General features: G+C 43.1%; 1 protein-coding gene across 18 annotated transcripts in view; it reads right to left on the bottom strand.

Annotated features, from left to right (window-relative positions):
• Positions 1-8576: 8576 nt before the first annotated feature.
• Positions 8577-21554, bottom strand: part of LOC111874961 (proline-rich protein 5-like) — a 28220-nt gene continuing 15242 nt past the window's right edge. For 10 of the 18 annotated variants that reach the window (XM_023870868.2, XM_033755661.1, XM_023870858.2 and 7 more), the window contains 5 exons: positions 20310-20918; positions 18910-19185; positions 16941-17093; positions 10980-11148; positions 8577-8972 (listed from right to left, as the gene is read on the bottom strand). In XM_023870868.2, coding sequence (XP_023726636.1) covers positions 8836-8972; positions 10980-11148; positions 16941-17093; positions 18910-19185; positions 20310-20591 — 1017 coding nt within the window. In that variant the 5' untranslated portion in view covers positions 20592-20918 and the 3' untranslated portion in view covers positions 8577-8835. Of the gene's footprint in view, positions 8973-10979; positions 11149-16940; positions 17094-18909; positions 19186-20309; positions 21199-21554 lie in introns of all 18 variants that reach the window. The other 8 variants (XM_023870857.2, XM_023870860.2, XM_023870856.2 and 5 more) reach the window with 3 other exon arrangements.

The following is a 21554-nucleotide window of genomic DNA, read 5'->3' as shown; positions in this document are numbered from 1 at the left end:
TCGTGCAATAAGATTCTTCGGTGCAAATTGTTATCAGATGTGTCCGTGGATGGTGACTCCCTCATCGGACTGCCGACAGACAAGATATGACTTATTTCAATTATATTTTTTTATTAATATCTTGATTTACTCGTTCGTGCTGAATGTTCCACCCACCCGTTTTATACACTGAACTGTAAAGGAATTTGTCAAAATTGCGATTCTACGCAGAAAACCCGTTCCGAGTAAATTTCTGTTTCATTACGATCCAACTAACATTTAAAATACCTTGAACATTTCTTAGTTCTCTAAGTTATACACGTACAGTACCGCCATTTCGATAGGGTTTCAAGGTTTTGAAAACTACTTAAAAATTGAATTGTGTGAAATGGCATTTGTTCCTTCAGCCTCTCGTCAGCTTTTGTCTGCATTCCTACAGTAATATCAGTGACGTCACTTATATAATTTAAACATTAAAATGATGTAGAATATTGATATAGAAGTAACTTTTTATGAAAAATTCCACATATGAGCTACAAATTTCTAGCTTCCTAACACGCTGCAACTAACATTTGTTTAACCCTCTCTGTAATCTTCCTGCTGTGGGCTTCTTTCCTTGTGCATGGCCGGCAAACACTAACGTTTCACGGTTTGTACGCTCATATGTGCCCCCTGCCGTCTGGCGGTTTGGATTCAAAAGGCTTCTCATTCATATTGCTTAACAAACTCTGGTGCACTGCGTATATTAACGTGTTTGGAATTTATCTACTGATACAAAATCAAATTTTTGAAAAAGGAAGTTTCCATGACGTCGATGATTGTCAGACTGTGGTACGCGGGTCAATATCGGCTCGAACCAAGTTCATTTTTAAATTATCTTGACGCCTTGAAATGTCGTAATTATAATATACATTAAAATAAATCACACAATATTATGCGAAAGTTGTTGAATTTTTTAATAATATAGGACACATCGAGTCTATGGCATTACCTTAGCAATTCTGAATAGCGCTTTTGTGTCGAAGTGTCTAGACATTGTTCTCTTAAGTAGGTTTCTTAATTTCAGCCTGAAAATTTTTCGGATTTGCTTAAAGGAAATAATTTTAATCTACCTTTGTTGTTGCAATTGGTAGATCTAGCAATGACTGACCAAAAAGGTCCAAAGGCAGATATGTTCTTAAATTTTGAAATAAGAATTCGCATTAAAATTTTCACGATGATATAACTACTAGAAGGCTCATCGATGTTGTTAGGTGAGACAAACAGACGAACTAAACATTTCCATAAATGTTCCTCAGTTATCCTGAAATTTATCGTGATATTCTTCAGTCATAAGTTCCAATCATAATTTCATCTAATATTAATTAAAGAACACAGCCCCCCCTCCATAAAACTTCCTGTGTTATCAGAGATTTTTCGTGATTTTCTTCAGTCAGAATTTCCAATCATTATTTCATCTAATATTAATTAATGAACACAGCCACTCGTCCACAAAACTTCCTGTGTTGTTCTGAGATTTTTCGTGATTTTCTTCAGTCAGAATTTCCAACCAGAATTTCATCTAATATTAATTAATGAACACAACCACTCGTCCATAAAACGTCCTGTGTTGTTCCGAGATTTTTCGTGATTTTCTTCAGTCAGAATTTCCAATCATAATTACATCTAATGTTAACTTACGAACAGAGCCTCCCTATGACGCATCCTCAGCTCTGTTGAGGCTTATGGCTATTTTATTCCGTGATGGTATCCAATGTAAGGTGTGTAGGATTTGACATACTCACAGCGACACAACTTACTTCTGGGAAGTAAGTTGTGTCTTCACCACAAGATAATGAACAGTCTACCCTCACGGGTCTTCTCCCTTATCCCGATGTTTCTAACCGTTTTCATATTGGACATCATGCCACACTACTGCAATCCAATTTACATCTTCAAACTTATTTAAATAAGATTCATTTTAATATTATCCTGTAGTTTTGGGGATTTGTCTGCTAAGTACCCAGTTTCCAATCGCTTCTGTGCCAAACTTCAGTACGTACACCAACTCCCTCAGTTAGAGCCGATTTACTAGCCAGTCGTAATATCTTTGTTTTGTGTACACTATATTTGGAAAACTCCTCTGACTGCATTACCAAGTTCAAGGTGAGTTTAAGTTAAGTGTGATCTCGTTCGGATCAGAATCCTACCTCTGCCACTTCATTTGCAAATTCTTGCAATTTGCTCACGTCCGTCAGAGAGGATGATACAAAACAGTGTATAGTATTTATGATTACTTTGTATATTAAGGGTACAGACATTTCTCTAAAGAGAATAGATACTATATATAGATAAGTGAATTAATATTAATTTATATATTATACATAATATTTGGGGCACGCGGTAGCGTAGTTGGTTGAGGGGCTATGCTACAAGCCAGAAGATCGCGGGTTCAAGTCCCGATGAGGTCATTGGATTTTTTTCAGTTGACCTAATCCTTCCAGCCTCACTAGGCCCTGGGGTTTACTCAGCCTCTAACAGAAATGAGTACCATGAATTAATTAAATCATTTTCCTGGGGAGTAAAGCGCGGCCGATGCGTAAGGCTGACAACCTTACCGCCATCTGTGAGCCGATTATCTAGATAATGTGGGAGCCTCAACATCTCACAACCCTATGGGCCTTCAGGGCGTGGTACAGGGATAGCTTTACTTTTTTATTGTATATAATATTAAAATATACAGTTTTATTAATATTGATTTATTTTAACTTATATATGTTGGTATATATTTCATCACAAGCTATCCTAATGTTAAGTTAGTAAAACTGAAAGTCTACAGAATTGCGGTTGNCCCCCCCCCCATAAATCCGTCTCAATTTGAGAATTTTTTTATACTATAGTAATCCTATTGACATTTTGACAAATTACGAAATGTAAATAAATCAATTTATTACTTGTATCACCAACAATAAAACATGAGGAAATTGACGTGACTAATTGCAAAATTAGGAGGTAAATTATCTATGTGGCAGGCGGGTTAGCAGTATGTGGTTCGCGAGTTTCATTTCGTGTGGCTTCAAGTCATATGTTTACGGAAGTGAATAAAAACTGTTTTAACTCCTTTACGACGAAACTCTGTAGACATTTCCGAAGCAAGGGCAGTATTACGAACGTAGAATTATTTATCCATAGGAAGGGCCTAAATGACGTGACGTGAAGATGGCGTTAGCAAATGAGAATTTTAGAGGAGGTTTCAAGTACGGTCACGTGTTGTACCGTGTCATTGCAACGGCTCTCTAAGTGTGTGTGTGATACAGTGTTGTGACATTTCCTGCATTTTACCAACGGCTGCTTCATCCCAGGGGAAACACCAGCGACCATCCGATGAAGACTTCGAACCGAGGACCATGGCAAGAGGAGCTCCGCACAGACGGTATCGTTAAGACCAAACAGTGCCTTACGGAACCTTTAGCGTTTGAGGGCCCATCCGCAGGAGGATGGGGTTGGGTACTCGCGTTAGATCTGGTACGTCATAGCATCGGATTTGTCTTATCAGGTCAGTCCGGCCCCAGGCTGTCCATGATAAAACAGTACCTTGCCAGGCAACTCCGTATTTGATGCGGTACCCGCAGTGACTCAGGGCTTAGGTTAAAGTCCAGTTGACAACCCTGTAGATGCAATATTTTTTTTAATATTAGTTTGTAAGGTGTTGTCCTCCCGCCCTCCCCGTTAGGTGCCCCCGATAGGATTTGTGGTTAGGCTGCGTGAATGTAGATTTTGTGTCCAGCGTAGCCCTTGCTGGCTTAATGGACGCTCGTTCAGGAGGGTTTAGTTGTAAGTATTTCTGTGTTTTTTTTTATACCGCAGGGTGTAACTTGACAAATCAATGCGAAAGGGGGAGAGGTAAAAAGAACTTTAGCAGTCTCTGCCTCTGAATAACTCGCATTGGAAGGACAAAGATTCAATAATACAAAACTTAATTTTGTTTTGAGCCACCTTTCACTTCAATGGTGAAAGATAAGTGACTGAATCTATATTAACTTTCACTTTAATGGTGAAAGATAAGAGAGTGAATCTATATGAACATCTGATGTACCCATTTACATTTATGAAGTGACATGTGTATGTTTGTTTGTCTGTCTATGGATTTTACTGTGAATTCATTTTATAAAATGTAGGAACGAGGAAACGCATAAGGTAGGCCAACAAAATGTGCTCCAGCTTCAGTGTTGGACAGGACATCAATTGTCAATATGGAGGAAGGCACAAGGTAGGTCCCTAAATGCCTTCCAGCCTCAACGTGGACATGACATCGGCTGTCATCATGAAGAAACACATCAGGCAAATCAATAATATAAAGTAACTGACCCCCATTGTTACTTATCGAGGAATACACGTGGACTTGTGACATGCACATTTCACATGTTGAAAATCGCGTATTGCTGTCGGAGGATTTTATATGAACAAGAACGTAGCTGAAGATGTAATTAAAATCCATCTGAAGAACTGAACGTGTTAGAGTTAAACTGAATAGACAATACAGGCCTCTGAGTTGGGTAGTTCTGTCACTAGCCGCCAGGCTGTGTGATATTAGATACGGTTCGTGTTATCACGACGAATTATTTCCATAAAGCGAAGCGTCGTTTGTGTTGGTCGTGCTTGGGTGTTTTCGTTTGATTTACACATCGAAAGGAGCGTCGTTTGTGTTGGTCGTGCTTGGGTGTTTTCGTTTGATTTACACATCGAAAGGAGCGTCGTTTGTGTTGGTCGTGCTTGGGTGTTTTCGTTTGATTTACACATCGAAAGGAGCGTCGTTTGTGTTGGTCGTGCTTGGGTGTTTTCGTTTGATTTACACATCGAAAGGAGCGTCGTTTGTGTTGGTCGTGCTTGGGTGTTTTCGTTTGATTTACACATCGAAAGGAGCGTCGTTTGTGTTGGTCGTGCTTGGGTGTTTTCGTTTGATTTACACATCGAAAGGAGCGTCGTTTGTGTTGGTCGTGCTTGGGTGTTTTCGTTTGATTTACACATCGAAAGGAGCGTCGTTTGTGTTGGTCGTGCTTGGGTGTTTTCGTTTGATTTACACATCGAAAGGAGCGTCGTTTGTGTTGGTCGTGCTTGGGTGTTTTCGTTTGATTTACACATCGAAAGGAGCGTCGTTTGTGTTGGTCGTGCTTGGGTGTTTTCGTTTGATTTACACATCGAAAGGAGCGTCGTTTGTGTTGGCCGTGCTTGGGTGTTTTCGTTTGATTTACACATCGAAAGGAGCGTCGTTTGTGTTGGCCGTGCTTGGGTGTTTTCCTTCGAGTTACATATCGAAAGGAGCGACTTTTGTGTTGGCCGTGCTTGGGCGTTTTCGTTTGATTTACACATCGAAAGGAGCATCGTTTCAATACCAGTCTCAGCTGCACTTTCGAGAAGAGGAGCCGTCGACATTTTGTCTTTCTGACGAATTTTGCTTTAATTCCATGCACAAAATTGAGTATAATGGTGAGCTGTTTGAGATTGATTAAGACGTCCGTTTTAACACGGTTTACTGCAGTGAACGAATCATACATTCGTTTCACTCCTTCCGAGCGCGAGGATATTAAAAACGTACAGCGTATCGGATCAAGAATTGTGCTTTTGAATGAAGATCTGAGTGACAGAAGACTTGACTTCAAATTGCTAACTGCAGAGGTAAGGTTTCTGTGTAAATCCTCCTGATTTCCATAATGTTTGTTGCAGATTGTGCTAATGTTGTTTTTTGTTTTTGTTTGTTTCTTTTGTTTCAGGTCCCGCTCATATCCTGTGCCTCACCGTGGCGAGCGGGTGAAACAAAGAACGGTGCATGCCCGAAATTGAAATATCCGTTGTTAAAGTAACTGCAGAACCCTTAATTCAGTTAAACCATTTAATTTATTGCTCGGCCTTTTGATAATTCTGAAGCGTCTGTTAGTTTCCGCCATGTTCTGTCATCCCCCCCCCCCCCCGAATTTTACTAAATATAAATAAATTTGTGTTTATATTTCTTGCAAAAATCTACTCGTATGCAGCCTTTTTGGGGGACCTAACTGCCAGTTTATCAAGGGTGTCCCAGGAGGGAAGGCCAATAATCTGGGAGGTCGCGGTATCGGTCATTCTGAAAAAGAAGTGTATATGTACATGTGTCCTATTCATTCGGTTTCCAAGGTACAGATATTTCACTACACACTTTCAAAATTGTTGATAAGAAAGAGATACTATGTAAATGCACGGTAAAGTTGTCCCTGTGCTTAACTAATCAAGCACTATGCTATGAAGGCGTATAGGGCAGTGGATGTATAGATCCACGTTTTCTTGACCTCAGCACTAGTTTGATGTGAGTGGTCAGTTTAACACTCCGGTCGCTTTACCTCGGGGAAAATGCCCAAGGTATCCGTTGCATATGAGGCTAGGTGAGCCCCAGAGCCCGTCTGGACGACATGGAGAAGAGAAAATTCTTGACAATACAGGGACTCGAACTCTGACCCCTCGGTCTTCCAACATGTAGCCAGTCGCTATATCGACTACGCTATCCCGACTCAAAGAGATATTACAGATATTTATTGTTCAAGTGACAAAGTTGGTATAGTTTACCTAGTATAATACATTCTCGAAAATTCCACCATCAACATCAATGCACTTTGCAACTCGTGTGAGGACATGGCGTGTTGCTCGCCTGAGTGCATCTTGACACATGTACATATGAACTTCTTTTTGGTTAGAATGGCCGATACTGTGACCTCCCTGAATATTGACCTTCCCCCCCTAGGACATCCTGTATATGATCTTGAAACCATTATCACATAGCTTCTCCCAGAGTAATGCATTTGCGCGTCCCGTGTTTGGTGGTATAGATTGTGCTTTGACGCTAATGGCGGCCATCTTGAACTTATCTGACAGAGTGACTACAATCCTGTACAGTCATTTACGTTGCTATTGAACTTTATGATATACAAAAGTTGTGTATATTTTCACGTAATTTGACTGGATCAGAAACTTTGTCAGGTTTGTTTTATACAGGTATCTCTCGTTAGTGCGTAGTGTCTATGTCCACACTGTGCTGTTAACCAGTCTTCAGTTTCAGGTCGAAAGCTGTAAGTTGGACAACGATTTATATGCTTTCCAATTACCAAATATTTCTGTACTAGTGGATTCCGCGAAATGGTTGAGTTTTATCCAGATATTGTTTGATATATGACGGGAGTATTTGATTAGTCTGTAAAATTTATTCAATGAATTATTTTCTGAGTTGAATACTTGGTGAGTACATCCCATAATGTTCCAGTAATTCCAGCTCATAAAAGGGAATTAAATGAGTGAAAGTTACACACCGTAATAAAATATACAAGACGAATTTTTTAAACGAGAACACAGTATTATGTACGTTAATAACACCATGCATTAGAGGGCTAGGACTCTCTTGGTGAAATACTCCTGAAGTTGGGTTCTCGTTTGAAAAATTCACACTGCTTATTTAAATGTTTGTTTGTGTTCTAGGTTATGTTTCATTTGAAAAAATATAGTAACAAAGTTCGCCAAAATGAGAAAATCTTGACACGATTTTGTGGAGGCATGTGAAACCAAATTTGATCAATATATGTGACGTATGGGCCTAATACTAACCAGTGGGCGGGCATGATGAAACTAACAGGCGGTTCTGAATACACCAAATTGGGTGTGTAATTCATTGTGGTTTGATGTAGCTACACCACACTTTCTGTATTAAAAGTTTTAATATATTTATATTCATGAATTTACGGCTAAAAAATTTGGCAGAATGTGCTGAAAATATGCTGGAACACAGAAAAATATGGCTGTATGTACTGGTAGAAATTTGGTCTTATAGTACCAATCCTTTTTTTTTTAATTTTTTTAATTAAATTTCGATTAAAAGTTATGGTAATGCATCGTTCTTTGGCCAAACAGGATAGACTTAGTTAAGTCCTTGTTCTAATTATTTCCTGGTAACCATGTTCTTCTCACATGAACATTCCTGTGCATTCAGTGTTTAGCTGTTCAGGAATTCCTCTGTCCACAGATCCCAATGGATGTTCATTCATCTCCAGATCCTGCCATTACATTCTGAAACAATTCTAGAAATCTTACATACATACATACGTATACGTAAGACTGCAGAGTGGATCAATTCCACTGTTCTAAAGAGAAAGAGGAGAGCAGGAGGAGGAGGAGAGAATGAGAAAGAGAGCAAAGGAGAAGAAGAAAAGGAGGAGGAAGGAACTGTGGAGGAGGTGGAGAAGTTGATAGGAAAGGAGAACAAGGAATGGATAGAAACTGACTTAGATTCCCCAAGCGATCCGGTGCTGGTACTCTAGAAAGGAAGATTCTGTGGCTGCTAGCTAGACCACACATGTATTTATTTTCAGGAAGAGTAAACCATCGCAAATCTGGATTAATTGGGCGGGGGGGGGTAATTTGGATAAATGAAGCAAAAATAGCCCTAAAAGACAAAGAAAAACTTAGCAACACAAATAAATTGAAAATTTAATAATGTAGGTAGTGCTGATGAAAATAAATAAAAAATATCACCGCAGCAGTTTCCTCCTCTGTCAGAAGCTGAAATCCAGGGCCTATTTCGTCCAGCTGAAGCCAATCTTTGATATTTTCTCGCGTGGTTTCAGTCTCTCCAGCTGCCCTCAACACAGTCTGAAAGTTCTCTTGCTCCTAAATCCCATGTTTTCTAAAGTGTGCACTCAGCTGTGAATACAGTTTCTCGTTTTTCATATTTCAGTTCAGATTACCCAACATCCGGATTAAATGTAACCGGATTATCGAGGGTTTACTCTACGTAAAATTATAACTGTCAGCAAAGTCAGGAGATTGTTTTAAAATAAACAATTTTATTAAATTAAGCAGAAGTCACAGGATGTCTTTACTGCCCACTCTCCTGTGAAATGCCCTGTCAGCAGACAGACAGAACAGATCGCTGAGTGTTTCGACATGAGGAGTAGAGGAGTTGACACTCAGTGGCCGGGTAAGTCTCCTAGGATCCACCACTGCAACAAGACACATCACTGTCACTGTTCACCCTTGAACAGAAAACCCTTATGGGCGGGCAGTCCTGTGTGTTTTCTGCGAGGTCTGATATGGCGGTTAGGTTCCCATCGTAATGTGTCGTGCAGTGCTGTTACTAGACAACGACAGCGTAATACTCAAATATAAAACGGTCGTTACTAGGCAACGACCCTTAAGCAGCAATAGAGGAACGGTGTTTCCTGTGTGGTCCTCGCCGACTTATAAGCGGAACAAGTTAGTGGAAAGTGTGAGTTAGTTAGACGACCGCTGGGGTTCAGATGTCGTGAGCTGTTGCTATTACAAGCTGGTAGCTGAGGACGGGGACAGTTCGTGAACCCAGAGGAAATGGAAGGTCCACCGTTAGAAGCCGCCACCAAGTAACGACAGTGAACAAGTGACTGTGGACACTAGTGTGCATGTGGTAACAGTGTACTGTAAAGTGTAGTCACGCGTTGTGTAACATAGAGTCAAATAAATTCGGTTATCAATCCAAAACCCTTTCAGTAGTAACTAAAAACGTTACAGTATGTTGACAGTAATATCTAATGACTTCATGATGACTACGTAACTATCTGATGCTGAGTGACTCTCAGACACAGTATGAATGCTTCAGTTCTTACTCGTAAGTTAAAAATCGGCCCGACTCGACGAGAAAAGCGTCCGACTCTTACGTTCGTGTGTCCACTCAAAAAATATTTCACTGCATTTCTGTTGTGCACATTTTGTGGGACTGAGCATGTTGGCCTAGCAGTAGTACTCTAGCCTGGTATTCGGGATGTGCTTGCTTCGAATCTTGACAGACACAAGATATGTGTACAATGGTTCTTTGTGGTGTTCCTCAGAAATTCTAGGCAAGTGTCATGGTAGTATACTCCACCCATTATTGGAAAGAGTGTACGTCATAGTGAGCTCATGACGTACGCAGTTGCGTCATCAATAGAAAGTCGCTCGAATTTATTTTAAACGTGTTTCCATTGTCGATGCTCTGGTGGGATATTCAAACGTACATAGTCAGGACGTCTCATGCAAGGTTGCTTACACACCACAGGACGTTCGCTTTTTATTACAGCAGACAGACTTTACCTTGGTTAAACCGAGACCGCTTCCTTACAAATTTATCCCTTTCATCCCACCACACGACATTATGTACTATTCTAGAAATCGACGTTGCCTGAAAATAACCCGCCCCCATTTTGTGGCATGAGGGAAATAATAAATTTTAAGAAAAATGTTCTCTCTAAGCTGGGCGCGTGCGCGGCCCAGCAGCGACTGTCGCACTGACGTGCACGAGTCTCAGATCTCTCTCGCAGTTCTACTGGTTCCTATGTAAATTAATACAAATAAAATTGAGAAGTAAAAGTTAAGAAGTAAAGATATCCCTGTAATAGACGGCGGAGGCCCATAGAATTGTGAGACGTCGAGGCTTCCACATTTTCTAGACAATCGGCTCACAGATGATGGTGAGGTCAGCCTTATGCTCCGTCCGCCCTTTGCCCCGAGGAAGAATCTGGTACTAATTTCTGTTAGAGGTTGAGTCGACCCCAGGGACATAGTGCGGCTGTAAGGATTGTCAAGTGGAAAAACCAAATTACCTCATCAGGAATCGAACCCATGACCTTCCGGCTTGCATCAAATTGAAAAATAGTCTGTAATATTTTGTTATTTTTGGGAGTTTATAAATTTAATGTATGTTATATACTTCCTTCCGGTCTAGAAAACCGAGATTGACGGCCGTGGGAATCCGTTGTGCTGACCACGTGACACCCTCTATCCGCAAAAGTTGGCACTAACTTCGCCGAAAAGCGGCGGTAGCTCGGTCAGTATAGTTCGCTTGCGGACTAAAGGCCACGGAGTTGTATAGAGCTTCTTCGAAAATCGTTGCCCCCCCCCATGTTGCCCAAGACAACCCAATTACTGCGTACTCGCATCCTAGATCAAAGGGAACGTTACGTCTGCATTGACAGTGAGATGCCTCTGCCTTCACTCACCACTTGGTCTCCTCAGATGAGCCACGTCCAGTTCTCGTGAAGGTATCACTGGCTTAGCATAGCCCCCTTCGTACAGCCCCCTGTGTCCCAGATAGGGGGACACAACTCTGGCCACAAGGGACTCCAACTTGAGGCGCTTCTCACTGGGGGGGTAGCATTCCATAACGCTCTGCAGGACAGGGGAAAGACAAGAGTGTAAGCAGACCAAATCAGAAAACAACTGGAGAAGATAGTTAAGGGAACCAGAAGCAAGGAAAAGTTACACGTCACACCTGAATTTATCACAGGCATCAGTATGGGAAGTAGGATATTTTTGGGTTGCAACCTCGCGTAGTCTGGTCAAAATCCACCGGTGTTTCAGAGGAACCTATCTGCTATGTCTTGTTTCTTGCTTGCTAACTATTCCAACTTGAAGATGGAGGGGATACATTCCTACGAAACGTTAGTGGACTTATACCAATTATGCTGCATTACAATCCATAAAGGTAAAGCTATCACTGTGACAGGCCGTGGAGACCCATAGGGTTGTGAGTCGTCGAGGTTCCCACATTTTCTTGAAAATCGGCTCACAGATGGCGGTGAGGTCAGCCTTATACGCCGGCCTCCCTTTACCCCCAAGAATATTCCAGGTACTCATTTCTGTTAGATGCTAACTCGACCGCAGGGCCATAAAACGGCTGAAGAATTAGGTTAATTAAAAATTCCAATGCCTCATCGGGAAACGAACCCGCGACCTTCCGGCTTGTAACATAGTGCCTCAACCAACTACGCTACCGCGTGCCTCCTTCATTGCGAGAGCCACAATTCCAGAACAGTAAACTGAAGTAAGTTAATGAGATTTCTGGTAGGACATTATGTAGCGTCAAGCTGTGTAGTTAGTAAGTAGTTAGCATTGTTTCGGCGCAAGGTGCTATCTCCATTTTCAGTGCAAACTCTTTTACACCGAAGACAGATACAGGTGGACTCCCAGAACTTTGGTGCTGATCTATCAAGAGTTATACTCATAAAATGAAGACGATATAGTTTATGCAACTTTCATAAATATAAACCAGACTACACGGCGTAATACCCCAGAAAATCATAATCTTCGTAACCGCTTACTTGCCTACTCGTGGAGCTGGGCCCTTCTGGAGGAGCCGCAAATTCTTCAGCTGCTCAAGAATATCCGAGCATTTTATGGAACCCGAAGGTTCATTACCGTGTTCACAAGAGCCCTCCACTGGTCCCTATCCTGAGTCAGATCAATCCAATCAATATCATCCCATCCTATCTCTCTAAGATCCATTTTCATATCCCCGCTAGCATTTCTTTATTTTGTTGTCTTTAACTTAATGATATTGTCAGTATAGCGTCGAATAATAAGTTGGTAGTCAGTAATGAATTGGAGAGGACATGGCAGGAAGCGTTCCCGGAATTTTCCCGAAGTGAGTGAGGAAAACTGTGGAAAACCTCAGGATAGTCTGTCTCTTGTCCGAGACTTCAACCCGGGACATCCTGAATACGAAGGAGTTGCAGCCATTGTGACCTCTGAGTCGAACTGCCAGTACGTTCAATTCCTGGATTATCAGTAACACTTCAAAATTCTATGGCCTTAAAATGGAATATTTCTCATAATTGCTAGTATATACTTCAATTTATAAACTATTAGTAATCTTAAGTGTTTTACAATCGTATCGATTACTATTTTACTTAAGAGATAAGGCAGCAAACAACTGCCAGTTGTGTGGCAGTGTCGCTAGGTAGCGACACAGTATCACTAAGGGGATTTCCCCCGCCTCCGAACTCACTTGACGTCACTTATCATTACGGTGTTCTAAGAAGCTACAAGTGGCACTCCACATGGGGCACAAACACCGTAATGATGTGCTCTCGAAATTTTGTCGACTTGAAACTAAGAACTGGGGTTCTGTACTGTTATTCCTAAGAAGTGGGGGATCTTAGTATGGCCTGGACGGATATAGAATCGGGGTTCGAAGTCTGGTATGGACAAGATCTTTTTTTTTCTTTCTCACAGTATCCATGTCAAATATAACGTTCTCTCGTCATCCATGGTGTCAAAAGAGTCCGGAACGTGAGACTGTCCCCTTCCCACTAGTGCTCGAGGTTATGAATGCATGAAGCTGAACGCCCACTCCTCCATGCGTCTTCATGACGTGGTACTTAGTTGATAACAAGGACGAGTTGGAATTTACTTCGAGTATTTCAAATTAATTTCAGTATTTAGCACAAGTTATTCAGTTCAATAAGGGATTTTGTGGTTGTGTTGATTTCTATATTTTGGGATGTGACGTCATGTAGCTCAGTCCGGACTACACGGTGTCACATCCCAGAAAATCTCTTCATTACATCCGTATATCCCTCTTAATAACTTCTAAACCAAGTGAAAGATTTCGCAGAATCTGGTATTAGCTCTCCTCTAGAGGCGCCCCATGGATCACATTGTTAGTACAGATATCAGTTTATTAAATCCTGTCTATTTAGTACATATCAAAATATCTTTCAGATCGAATCTAAGAGTAATCTTAACTCCTTCACTCTGCAACCAGCGAAACGACGCCCACAACTTAAAGATCGAGGATATGATAATGCACTGCCTGGCAGGGCTGTCGAACACCTCAGGGAACGGTGATAAATGAGAAAGCAACTGCCGAACGAAGATCAGCAGGAGAAAATTGATGAAACTCGATGAATTTTGAAGCATACTCATTAAACAATGTACACGTGTTTAATTCTAGTTTGGGAGCCGGGATAGCATAGTCGGTGTCGGAGTTCGAGCCCCGGTAGGACCAAAAATTTTCTCCATGTCATCCAGACCGGCTCCGGGGTTTTTTTCCCCGGCGGTAAAGCGGCAGGGGCGTGAAGCTGACCACTCACCTCCAGCTAGTGCCGAGGTCAGTATAATATGGATCTATACATTCACTTCCCCATATGCCTTCACGGTGTAGTGCTTAATTAGTTAACACAGGGACAACTTTATCTTTGTAACTTTTTAATTCTAGTTTAGCGCCTGTGAAAGCAGCACGCGCTGAAGCCTGTGTACTGATTCTGTACATTTAGGGTACAGGACTTGAGGTTCAGTGCAACGTCTTGTAAAACGAAGAGATCCCGAGAGGCACCTACTGGTTTCTTGCTTGGTTTACTGTTCGATCCTGAAGATGGAGGCGATATGTTCCTTTGAAACAGCCCAGCATATCTTTATCTTCATCCTTCTTATAACTCATTCCGCTAAACTCACTTGTTCAGTGCATAAATGTATATTTTTAGAGTCTTGTTTGCAATCATTAGTCAACACTTCTTGTGATTTGACCACTTCCGGTGTGGTCTATCACAGCTAACTGGACAACTTCCGTGACGTTGTACATTTCTATTTCCGCTTACGCGTGAAAACTTTCACATTTCCCCAGCCTGGAAGCCTTCATAGATGTACAACATAACACCTGGTAATAAAGGTAACAGTGTAGTCTTGTATTCAGAAGGTAACCGTGTCGAAACTCAGGTGGATTATTGGTTACCACGTACGAGGGACAGGGACTGTAAGTAAAGAGGTCACAAATGGATATAAAACGTAAAATACGTCATATTCGAAACTGGAAAAAAAAAAATATATTTCTGAACGTATCCTCCACCAACACTGATACACTTTTTCCATCGCTTTACCAGTGCGTCGAAACAAGCAGCATAAAAGTATTTTTTGGCTTTTGCCTCAGCCACTTCAGCACCCCCGTTTCAACCTCTTCGTCATCAGCGAAACGTCTACAACCCAGATGTGGAACTTTTTACGCGATAAATACTTCCCACCGTAAACAGGAAATATTTCCTTATGAATATCCTTTGCATAGAGTCCTTTTGCCCACAGGAAAAGCACAATATAATGCTCTTCGATATTACACTTCTCAAACACGGTCGCCATTTTGACTACTGAAACCAGCCTCTGAACATTCGCATGAGCGTCTGCTACCTAGATTGTCATGAAGCTGGACTGTGCTGCTATCTAGTGATACACATAAAGCTCTATTACGTCTATTAGAGCTGTTTTAGTTCCATTTGTGACCTGTTTACTGACTCTTCCTCGTATAAGATTCTTAGCTGTTTTCCCCAGTCCCTCTTTACTAATTGCTTGATTGAGCATTTATGTACACTCCGCTTCATTCAGAAACTTCACCTATTCACCGTACGTCAATTGAAGGGCAACAGCTGGTTTTATTGTCTTTGGGGTGGGGGGAGTGTCTATTGTATGATTTTGTCCAGTATCTCGACTACACAGCGTTGGATAGTGGAATGATTGGTGAATGATGAAGTGCGAAGGATCTGGAAGGAAGTGATCATGACGTAATCATGGCAGTTCCCCGACATTTGTCTTAAGAGGACTCAGTAAACCACGAAAATCCTCAGTCAGGACAGTCGCGGTTCTAGCACAGATTCGAAACAAAAACTTCTAGAATGCGTGTATAGGCTGTCACGTTAAATCACTCCTCATCAACTGCAGTATCACAAGAAAGGCGAAATCCCTGCGCGATATGAAAACGTATGGGAGAGTGGAGGTATGGATCCATGTGATATTTACCCCGACACTAGAAGAAGGCGGATAGCTTCACTCTCCGGCCGCTATGACAGAAGGATGTGGAGAAAACCTGTCCGAGTCCACCGCAAATTCCACATGTCCTGACCGGGGATCGAACTCGGGTTTTAATGGTGGGAGGAAGGCGTCTAACCGGCTTAATTATGGCATATCCTTTTTACCATTTATTACTGAATACTGAAGATTGAATAATTCATACTATCCGTTAAGTTTACACTTTGTGCTGCCCGGCTTTACACTCCGGCTACTGTACCCTCGCGCCTTCTTACCGTGCCCTCCAAATTTTCCTTGTGCTTAATCATATAAAAGGCAAAGTTGTCCCTGTGCTTAACTAATTAAGCAGTACGATATGAAAGCTTATGGGGGAGTGCCTCTATAGATCCAAATCTTCTTTATCTCGGCACTAGCAGGAGGTGAGTGATCAGCTTCACGCCCCTGCCGCTTTAACCCCTGTACCCATTGGATAGGACCCTGGGTAGGCCCTATAGCCGGTCTGGACGACGTGGAAAAGAGAAAATTCTTGACCCTATCGGGACTCGAAATCCAAATCCTCGGACGTCGAACCCGTAGCCTGTCGCTATACCGACTGCGCTATCCCGGCTAGTTATTTAATGTATATATATATATATAGCCCTATACATACGCACACATGTTCTGCCATTCCTCTGAATCCTTCCATTCTGCTTTCCTACACAACCAACAAACATCCTGTCATGAGACGATATAGTTTGTTTTTTAGTTTCTTGGGGTGGGGTGGGACTGAGTCCACTTGGTATTTCGGCCACTATTTGGGCTATTGTGCCAGCCCCGGATGTTAGATAACAGTGAGCGCTGAGCAGTCGGCTGAATAAGAATTGGCAAGGGAAACAGAAGTTCTCTGAGAAAACCTGCCCCAGTGCCACTTTGTCTACCATAAATCCTACATGACCTGACCTGGTCACAAACCCAGCTGCCGCGGTGGGAAGCCGGCCACTAACCGCCTGAGCAATGACGTTATGTAACCTGAGCAATTGGGCCGCGCCATAGCTCAAGTGATTAGTCGCTGGTTTCCCACTGAGGCGGCCCGGTTTCGATCTCGGGTGTGGTCAAGTGGGATTTGTGGTGGACAAAGTGGTGCTGGGGCAGATTTTCTCAGAGTACTTCGGTTTCCCCTGCCAACTTCATTCCACCAATTGCTCCACAATCACCCTCACCTATCATCTGGGGCTGGTACAATAGGCCAGATGTGGCCGCAGTACAGGGGACTTAGGGACCCCACTAGCAATAAAAAAACCTGAGCAATGAAAATCGTCGTTAAACCCTAAATGGAAGAACTACATGCCGAGTTTATTCAGAAGAATACCAGAAACGTTAAGACTGCCAACTTAAAAACAAAAAGTTACCTGCAGAACTAGCAACATCTGTCTGATTGCAGGCGGGACGCTCCCTTCAGCGTTCATTTCATCGAGCAAGGGCTCCAGACGGGACGCCAGCTTCAGTAGCACGCAGTCACGAAACGCCAGCAGCGTAGCCTGTCTGATGGACGTCCTTTGGTTCTGGAACACATCAAAGGTTTCATTCCTGTTGCTAGGAGGCGCAGGGAATTATGGGACGCGGTTAAGCCCCGCTCGGTAGCCAAGCAACCGGACATAGACTTACAATTATGGTAGGTAGGCTCTTGTTATCAGGGCATTGAGCCATCGGGTTCGATACCTCCTGTTGGCTTCACAATAAGGCTCTTTTCCATTGAGTTACTCAGTCGTTAAATCACGCAGGGAATTTCTTGAATAGCTAAGCGACTAATAGCTTCTCAAAATGACTCTCATTACGTGGTGTTAATTAATTAGGACAGAATATCGTGATCTCTGACATTAAGGGAGGAACATAGACTGAGTGTGTTTGAGAACAGTGTGTTGAGAATATTTGGCCCGAAGAGAGATGAAGTGACGGGAGGCTGGAGAAAACTGCATAATGAGGAGCTTCATAACTTGTACTCTTCTCCAAGTATAATTATGAAGTAAAGGGTAAGATGCGAAAGGCATGTAGAACGCATGGGGGAGATGATGAATGCATATAGGATTTTGGTTGGAGAGTCAGAAGGAAAAAGACCACTGGGAAGACCAAAGCGTAGGTGGGTGGACAACATTAAAATGTATGTTAGAGAGATAGGATGGGATGGTATGGATTGGATTGATGAGGCTCAGGATAGGGACCAGTGGGGGGCTCTTATGAACACGGTGATGAACCATCGGTTTTCATAAAATGTTGGGATGTTCTTGAGTAGCTGCACAACTGGCGACTCAAGAAGGGCTGAGCTCCGGGAAGATAGTTAGTTAGTTAGTTAGTTAGTTACTGACATAATGTAAGCAGTATGATCCTTTGAAATACTGGTAATTACTTGCCAGACTACACGGTGTCACATCCAAGAAGGCCGTAATCCTAATATTCACAGCCATGGGAATATCACAGTACATCTTCAAGTGAATTCTGCTGCTGAAAACGTACAGTCCTCCAGCGAGGAGAAGGAAAGGCAATGAAATCAAGGACCGTCCCTGGATGTACTGTTCAGCATGAAAACATTGAGGCCATTTTCACCGTCGCTTTTGCCACATGAAGCTCAGTGTGGCCGCGAACACAATGGCAAATGTCGACGAGTCGTACCCACCACTCTCCTCGCCTTCTCTCCGTTGTAGCATGTAGATTTTGGGTTATTTTAACACTCCCGTTAGGACAGCTCAGTCGGTATGAGATGGAAGGCAGAGGAATCTTGCTTCGATTCCCGGACTAAGATTTTTCTCTTCAGTAAATCGTCCAGACCAGCTAAGGGACACGCCCTGCTTCCCATCCAACGGGTAAGGGGACGTACTTCCGCGGGAGCACGAATTTGGCCCCACTTCCATCTCATGGGGGCACGCGATAGCGTAGTTGGTTGAATCACTGTACAACAAGACGGAAGGTCGCGGGATCGATTGCTGAGGAGGCCATTGGAATTTTTCAATTGACCTAATCCTTCCAGCCGCATTATGGCCTTGGTGTCTACTCAGCCTCAAACAGAAATGAGTACCAGGAATCTTCCTGGGGGATAAATGGCGGCCGGTGCATGGGGCTGACTACCTTACCGCCATCTGTGAGCCGACTGTCTAGATAATGTGGGAGCCTCGACGTCTCACAATCCTACGGACCTTAACGGCTTGCTACACGGATAGCTTTACCTCTGTCTTGTACAGAGGATAAGAATACGTAGAGCTGTACCTCCATTAGACTGGAAAAACTTTATCCTTACCTTCAGTATGTAGGATGGTACTACGATGGATGAGTTGGTAAGAATTGAGAAGGAAGCAGATAGTGCGTGATCTGGGAGGGGTAACGCACCTTCACCTGTATGAAGACGGCCTCGAGTGTAGGGAGGGCGTGGCAGTAGAAGTGCGTCCAGGCCGCGACAAGACTGGCAGCGAGATCTGACGAGAACCTCTCTATCTCTTCCAGCAGGAGGCATGCGACGGTAGGGAGAAGAGTGTTCTGGTAGTACTCGAATATGAAGGCCCCAGCCTGGGATCGAAGCAGAACTCTGATGTCATTGTGCAACGCCGTGAGCTGGCCGCGTGTAAAGGCGGGTCTTGACTTCGAGCCGCTCTGCCGAGGTTCCGCCTGCAATACAGGGTTCCGAAAGTTTACTCTAATATATAGCATTACGTTGTGGGGTTTGTGATTTAGTTTATGCCGAATCGAGTATGGTAAATTTCTACTGGTCTTCGCCAGCACAGTCAGTCTTGTTTCCGAGCCTCTTGGGCCCATGACCATATTTTAATATCTCATGACTCGGAGTAGTGCAACTCGTTTTACGGCATGGTCAGTAGCGTCGAGTGATGGGGTGAACGATGAACTGAAAGGGATTTAGAAGGAAACAGTCGGTGACCCAATCGAGGTATCTTACAGGCGTTTACCAACAGGACTTGACACAACCAGTCAGGATAGTCGGTGTTTCGGTCGAGAATTGAACCGAGCACCTCACTAAATAAGAATTTATGACGTTACCTCTAGACCATCCCACTTTTAGTGATTTATTTTATTTGATGATTTACTTAAACTCGCTGCCAGTGCGCCATATTGCACAGGTCAAGCCGAATGATTGGACTACTAGTGAATACTGAATAAAACGGATCTGGAAGGAACCGGTCGTGGTCTAATTAGAGGTATTATCTAGGAGTTTTCCTGCAGTTACTGAGGAAAACCTTGAAAAATCATCATAGAGGACAGCTGGTCTCCAGACCAATATTAATGGGATGTTCCAGATGTAAGCTCTGTACTCGGTTCGAATCCCAGTCTAGATTTGGCTAATCCGTTTGTTGGTTCTCATGGTTGTCCTCAGTCCCTTCCGAATTCCGGGATGGTACCTCATTAAGCCACGACCACTTCCTTTCAAATACTTCCCAATTTATCATACCATCTGACTCTATATAGTATCGGTACCGCTATGATCCTGGGGTCGACTCAGCCTCTAACAGAAATTAGTATCAGGAATCTTCCTGGGTGTAATGGACGACCGGCGCGTAAGGCTGACAACCTCAACGTCATCTGTAAGCCGACTGTCTAGAAAATTTGGGAGCCTCGGCGTCTCACAACCCTATGGGCCTCCATGGCCTGTTACAGGGATACCTTTACCTTCCTTTTACTGAAAGTTTCGTTAAATGAGTTACGGAAGTTAGCGCAGAACGACGCATGCGCCCTGAACGCTGCATATACGAGAAGCAGGGATGCCAAACAGCCCTTACCTTGAAGTGGAAGATCTCTTGAACGGCCGTCCTCAGCCGTGCCCACTCCTGTCTGAAACGAGTGTCCCAGCTGGCTGCAAACCGGGCCTCCGCCCCTGGAGAGGATGAGTCGGGAGGCGTAGGCGACGCTGATGACGATGAATCAACTAGTCGCGTTAGAGACAGCCGGAACATGGGATCCACAGTTCGAAGACTGAATTGTACCTCTCCCCTTGATACAGTAAACGTCGGTAATCGTTTTAATCGACCGAGAGGCCCCGCCATTTTGTGTCTATCAGTCATCTCTGTCCGGTTATACAAACGCAACTCACTGCCGTCAGTTCACAGTTTCAATACAGCATTCTTCACAGTTATAGTTTTAGTATTCTTTGCTTTCTTATGTCGTGTAGAGTACATAGCAACGTCTTACAGTTAATGTCACCTTGCATTTTGATGTTTCATGTGAAGGACGAAACGTCGTAAAGTCCTCCACATATTAAAGCACATTAGTAACATGTAAACTCGTTGCTAAGTAATGACTCTGTACATAACGTCCGGTTCTAGGCAACAGATTCTTAACACGCATCAGTGGACTGTGTAGCAGTGTTCTCTATGCAGTCGGTGCGACAGCTGTGTGATGCAACAATAGAAAACGTGTTCGGAGTGTTTTTTTCTATAGGGTTTTTGCCAAGGTGTTATATGTAAGAGAAGTCTAAAGTTTAGTTAGTTGTAACACAGTCGCCGGCGAATAAGGCCTGAATACGGAAGCTAAAGAATCTACGACATTGGAAGCCGTTATCAGGCGACAACCGTTGAAGATACAGCTGACTGAGAAGACTTAGTGCGTGCTGTAGTGCGTTGTAGAGTATCGGGGGTTATTTCCTCGGAGTAACGAGGCCGGAGCGTGAAGCTGATCAATCCAAAATAGTGCTGAGATTAATTACAAATGATCTATACATTCACTCCCTACGTCTTCATGGCGTAGTGCTTAATTAGTTAAGCACAGTAACAACTTTACCTTTACTTTCGTTCATTCATCAATGGCTCTACAGCCCTTTGGTGAGCCCTGGCCTCTTTCTTTTCAGTTTTGTAATAGAGCCGGTAGGACACCTTGGACCGGGGATCAGCCCGTCGCAAGGCCGCTACATACACACAGGCCAGCAAGAAAACACAAACGCTCACAGATATCCATGCCTTGAGTGGGATTTGAAATCACGACCCATTCAATGCTCGAGAAGTGAAGACACTTCATAACTTAGACCGCGG

Source organism: Cryptotermes secundus, unplaced genomic scaffold, assembly GCF_002891405.2.
Source record: "Cryptotermes secundus unplaced genomic scaffold, Csec_1.0 scaffold743, whole genome shotgun sequence".
In the NCBI taxonomy this organism is placed as follows: Eukaryota; Metazoa; Arthropoda; class Insecta; order Blattodea; family Kalotermitidae; genus Cryptotermes; species Cryptotermes secundus.
The sequence above is the reverse complement of the archived record's forward strand: the minus strand, read 5'-3'. Positions and strand labels throughout refer to the sequence as shown.